This window comes from Anolis carolinensis, chromosome 3, assembly GCF_035594765.1.
Source record: "Anolis carolinensis isolate JA03-04 chromosome 3, rAnoCar3.1.pri, whole genome shotgun sequence".
Classification (NCBI taxonomy): Eukaryota; Metazoa; Chordata; class Lepidosauria; order Squamata; family Dactyloidae; genus Anolis; species Anolis carolinensis.
The window spans coordinates 74,327,560-74,333,559 of NC_085843.1; the positions used below are offsets into that span (position 1 = coordinate 74,327,560).

At 47.6% G+C, this 6,000-nt stretch overlaps 1 protein-coding gene across 6 annotated transcripts in view; it reads right to left on the reverse strand.

Moving 5' to 3' along the window:
• Nucleotides 1–5,468, reverse strand: part of grik1 (glutamate ionotropic receptor kainate type subunit 1) — a 212,577-nt gene extending 207,109 nt beyond the window's left edge. For 3 of the 6 annotated variants that reach the window (XM_003219044.3, XM_062975044.1, XM_062975043.1), the window contains exon 1: nucleotides 4,804–5,467. In XM_003219044.3, the coding sequence (XP_003219092.3) occupies nucleotides 4,804–5,089 (286 nt within the window). In that variant the 5' untranslated portion in view covers nucleotides 5,090–5,467. Of the gene's footprint in view, nucleotides 1–4,803 lie in introns of all 6 variants that reach the window. The other 3 variants (XM_008107619.2, XM_008107618.2, XM_008107621.3) reach the window with 2 other exon arrangements.
• Between the last annotated feature and the right edge of the window lie 532 nt (nucleotides 5,469–6,000).

Here is a 6,000-nt window from a genome sequence, read left to right on the forward strand (position 1 = left end):
TGGCTATTACTCATGGTGGCTACATATATATGAGAAACAAGTCTCAAAAGACTGGTTGCTAGGGAACATAAAAAAGAAGAGTACTATTGCACTGATGTCTGGTTTGTGGTCTTCCTATAGGCAAGTTGTTGGCAGATGTGAGAACTTAAATGCTGGCAAAAGGGAACACGAGTCATTCTCTATGATGTCAGGAATGCTAGTCAGCTTGGATCTATAATATCTGTATAGAGACAAGTCCTCAATATGGTCAGAATTGTTACAGATGTTCTAGTGGTGGAGATAAGGTATGTAGATATGTTGCAAATGTGAAACTGGGTCTCCTTTCATTGGAGGTGACCCATTATAATAATACAAGGAGGGCATGATCTAACCAAAGTCCTATGTAGTCCAAAACACAGTAGATTTTGAACAAGTCACAAGCATGAGATGAGGGCAGCAACATCCTTCTACTTGGCTTCCTGTCAAATGAAATATAGTGGTGACCCACCTTTGATACTCATTCACTATACCCCTGCAGGCTTCAGTAGAATTGTTTTATTTATTTTTTTCATGTCAGGAACAACTTGGGAAACTGCAAGTCACTTCTGGTATGGGAGAATTGGCCATCTGCAAGAACTTTGGGGATGCTCGAATGTTTTATGTTATACCATCCTTGTGGGAGGCTTCTCTCATGTTCCCACATGGGGAGCTGGAGCTGACAGAGGAAGCTCATCCGCAATCTCCAGATTCGAACTGCCGACCTGTCGGTCAGCAGTCCTGCTGGCACAAAGCATTAACCCATTGCGCCACCCTGGGCACCGGCAGCATTGCTAACCTGAGTGGAACAAGAATTAGATTAGCCCACTTTTGCTGATGACAGCCAACTCATACTATAAGGCACTATAAGAGCAAATAAACACTCCACCACCTCATACCAGCGTGATTCAAATATCACCAACTGGTTGTAGCTAATTCAGATTACTGGTTTGCACTTTCATTGCAGAATGACTGCTCTGCCTGTGATCCTATCCAGGGAGTCAGCCCCACTGAACACTGAACACAAACTTCTGAGCTAACCCATACAAGACTCTGCTGCATGCAATTCAGTTTCTAACCACACAGTCCTGAAATGAAAATAGACACCTTTGCAGTACTTAACCAAGCAGCAGGTGTAATTGCAATCTTCAATAAATCCTGTTAAATGGATTCTGGAGGAACATATTCTCAAATAAGGAATAACTTTTGGTAAATACAGACAGGAAAATACATATTTTTTTGAGTCTAACAAGTTTAAAAAGAAAGTATTAGTGCTAGCTAGGGCGGAATTAAAACAGAATTACATCTGACCTGATCCTTAACCAAATCAGATCCTGAAGTGAGAAATCAAATTTTAAGATGAACTAGATAGTTGGTTGACTGAGCTGCCATTTTCATCTCACATAATCTGAAGATGTCTCCCTCACAATTGTAGTCCAATAATTAAATATAACGAGTTCAGAGATTACTTTCTAAACCCTTCTTGATACTCATTTTAAAGCAGCTTATACACCGTTGAACATATTACCGTTACGAATCAAGCCTCAGTTTAATCATATAGGGATTCTTATTGGATTTACTAGGAGGTAAGTCTTCAAGTGTTCCCAAGATCAGGTTCGCTATGATAAAGGGGATGGTTTTGCAGGGGAAAGGCCAGGATAATTTCCCCATTCATATCTGATGGGCTGCCTCCATGGTTTTATTACATGCAATGCTATCCACTGTGGATAGACTTCCATGTGTATTTCAGAACGATAGCACAGGATAGATAACATATTTCCATTCTCTCTCTACCCTGCCTCTTTCTTCAATATATAATGTCATGTGAACCATCAGCAAAATCCCGAAACAAGTCTAATTGTCTTTTATTGGACAACTAAAACATCAGATAGGAAGCTAACCTTTTAAGGAATTGCTCAGCTCTGTTTTTTCATAATATTAGTTAAAATACTATAAAACACTATCAAGAGAAAATACATCTAATTCATTTCCATTATCTGTTTTTAAAAACCCGCAAACAATATCTAGAGAGGGAGCACTTAGCATTCTCAGGTTCAGTTGACATAAAGAAACAAGACTCAATATTTCGTTTCTCGGTTTATTTTATTTTCAATTTGTTTTCCTCAGTGTTCATTTAATGCTTTGGTCTCTAAATGTTTTTGTTACTTGGTATTCACTGTCTCACTTGACTGTTACAAGGAGCCCACTGTAGGAAAACATGCTTCCTGTGAACTTTGTCTGGTTTCCATGGAGCAAAGTTTTCCCTTTAATTCTCTTTCTCAGAGCCCTCACACATATGCACTTGTCTGTGTTGTATTTCTGCCAAGGAAGGTTTATAACAGGGTCAATGGGAGGTAAGGCATCGGCGACACACCATCTTCCCCAGGCAGCGTTGAGAACAACAGTGCTATACAATTTACAATCTGTGTGCACAAGCTCTTTAAAATCTGAATGAAAAGATGCCATTGCTTTCTATCTGGCACTTTTAGATGATGGAACAACCTATATTGTATCATGATGTTACAAAAAAATGCCACAGTACTACGGAATTCTCCATACGTAAGTACCTTATATTTTTAATATCAGACCATTTAGTCACCTTTGTTAGTTTTTGATTGTTTTCCCCATTCCAACAAACTGGGCAGATGATTCAAAATAATTGGTTTTGGGTGAGAACTTCCAAGGAATTCAACATGATGACTTTCTAAATGGACGGGAACACTAGCACACAAGTCAGCAGATGACAGTTGTATGTCAGTTTCCTTGCACGCACAAAATACAGAAAAACTTTTTGCTAAGCAGACCCACACAGACAAGTCCAGCAAAATCAAAAGCCACAACTAAAAGAAGAGTGATGTCAGCATTAAACAAACAGGCTTTGACATGAAAGAGTCAGAGAGAGAGAGAAAGAGAGAGAACCCTTTCATGCGTTGTGTTCATACAGTTGACAAATCCTGCGGCAAACACAAAGGAGATGCGAGATTTCCACGAGGGATGGGTTTTCTCCACACCCAAGAGATGAAGTGCAGGAAGCGTGGACTCACCTTAGAAAACCCCATCCCAAGCCACACGCACCGAGAAAGACAGGTTTCCGTGGCTCAGTGGGCTTACCAAGGCTTTCTCAGAAATTGGGAGTCTGAAGGCACATTTACACTTGCAAGTTTGACAACATTTGAACTGCCTTGGCTCAAGGCTATGGGATCCTCTAATAATGTGTAGCTTGATGAGGCACTAGCACCTTTGGACAGAGGTGAGGAAAGACTAGAAGTCAAACTACAACTGGCAGGATTCCACAGCATTGACCCATGGCAGTTCAAGAGGTGTCAAACTGCAATCATTCCACAGTACAGATCAGGCATGGACAAACTTCAGACCTCCAGGTGTTTCACCTCCCACAATAGGAGCCTCTGATGGCCTAGGGGATAAAAGCCTCATGACTTGAAGGTTGGGTTGCTGACCTGAAAGCTGCCAGGTTCGAATCCCACCTGGGGAGAGCGTGGATGAGCTCCCTCTTTCAGCTCCAGCTCCATGTGGGGACATGAGAGAAGCCTCCCACAAAGATGGTAAAACATCAAAACATCTGGGCGTCCCCTGGGCAACGTCCTTGCAGACGGCCAATTCTCTCACTCCAGAAGCAACTCCGGTTGCTCCTGACACAGAAAAAAAAAAAAACCTCCCACAATCCCACCTACTGGCTATAAATCATAGAATCATAAAACTGGAAGAGACCTAATGGGTCATCCAGTCCAACCCCTGCCAAGAAGCAGGAAAATTGCATTCAAAGCACCCCCGACAGATGGCCATTCAGCCTCTGTTTAAAAGCCTCCAAAGAAGGAGCCTCCACCACAGTCCGGGGCAGAGAGTTCCACTGCTGTACAGCTCTCACAGTGAGGAAGTTCATCCTAATGTTCAGGTGGAATCTCCTTTCCTGTAATTTGAAGCCATTGTTCTGTGTCCTAGTCTCCAGGGCAGCAGAGAACACCCTTGCTCCCTCTTCCCTGTGACTTCCCCTCACATATTTATACATGACAATCATGTCTCCTCTCCTTCTCTTTTTCAGGCTGAACATGCCCAGCTCTTTAAGTTGCTCCTCATAGGGCTTGTTCTCCAGACCTTTGATCATTTTAGTTGCCCTCCTCTGGTCTTATCAACATCTCCCTTCAGTAGTGGTGCCCAGAATTGGACACAGTATGATTCCTGGTGTGGTCTGACCAAGGTGGAATAGAGGAGTAGCAGGACTTCCCTGGATCTAGACACTACTATACTTCTATTTGTGCAGGCCAAAATCTCATTTTTAGCCGCCGCATGACATTGTTGGCTTGTGTTTAACTTGTTGTCCAAGTTAAACGTGAAGTTTGTCCATGCCTGGTGTAGATGCACCCTGAGTAATGGGGGAGGGAAGGAGGGGGTGATGCTGGTCCAAGAAGCGGGAGAAGAGGGGGCGGAAAGGGGGCAGGTCCCGAGAACTGCCCTCGTCTCGTTTAAATGGCACCCGGGGGGGGGCAAAGATGGGCTCCATTGGGCCCCTGAGACCCCCTCAACCTGTGTCTCTTCCCAGCATGAGCCTTCCTCCCACCATCTCCTTCCAATCCCAGAATCGTAGAGTTGGAAGAGAGCGCAAAGGCCATCCAGTCCAACCCATGCAGGGGGAGAAGAAAAGGTTCCCCTCCCCTCGCACCGCATCCCATAGGGACCCAGTGGGCTTTCCTTTCCCTTCTGACCCACCCACCCCGTACTCCCTTCCTCCACACACGCGCACACGCGCGCGCGCGGGCAGCCCGCACTCACCGATCCGGAGCACTTGCGGGGCGCTCTGGGGGACGATGGCGAGGCCGAGGAAGAGCAGGAGGAAGAAGAGCAGTCCTCCGCTCCGGCCGGGCCAGCCTCCCGCGCCCACCCCCATCGCGGGCTGCCTGGGGCTCGGGCGGCGGCAGCGCTGGCAGCAGCCCGGGGCTCTCAGTAGTCCTTGCGGGGCTCCATGCTGGCGCCTCCCGCCGCTGGCCTCCTCTTCCTCCTCCTCCTCTTCTTCTTCTTCCTCCTCCTCCTCCTCTTCCAGCTCCTCGCACTCATGCATCGGCTGCTCCGGCTCGGGCTGGACCTCGCCTCCTCCGGCCGCCCCTCATCCTGCCTTCATGGCAAGGAAGCCGAGGGGAAGACGCAGAAAAGGGAGGATGGGTGGATGGGTCGCTTCGGTGACTCACGCCCAACAACTGCTCCTTTCAGGACCAGCCTCCGCTGCCTTCGGCTTCTTCCCCCTTCTCTTTCTCTTCTTCCCCCTCCCTCTAGCCCATCACTCCCGCGGGTCTCCTCGAAGGGAAGTTGGCCCTTGGGATTCCCTCCCGGTCGCCAGAGACCCCTCTCCGGCGTCGCCCACCAACTCCGCGCCACTCGCCACCAGGACCGGCGGATGAGCCCTGCGCTCGCCTCCCGAGCAGCCCGGCCAATAAAGCCGGCTCCTGATTGGCTGCTCTCTCTCTCTCTATCGAGGGAGGGTTCCGAAGAGGGGGGGGGGGAGGCACTTGCCAGCCCCGAGCGGGTCAATGGCACCAAAGTGGACGAGAAACCATCCGCTGACGTCAGGCGCCTTCACAACCCGCACCCGGAGCCCCCCACTTGCTGCTTTCCCGCCCGTCCCTCCCCCGAGCCCTCCTTCCTTTGGTGGCCAAGGGAGATTGATCGCCGGACTTCTCGGCAGCTAAGGCTCAAGATGGCAAAGGTTTCTACCCTTTTCCGGGATGGAGGCTTCCATTTGTCTCGGGCTGAATCTACACTATAGAATGAATGGGTTCCTGTGAGTTTTCTGGCCTGTTTAATCATGTTCCAGAAGCATTCTCTCCTAACGTTTCGCCCACATCTATGGTATGCATCCTCAGAGGTCGTGAGGACTGTCGAAAACTAGGCAAGAGGGGTTTATATATCTGTGGAAAGTCCAGGGTGGGAGAAAGAACTCTTGTCTGTTTGAGGCAAGTGTGAATGTAGCAATTG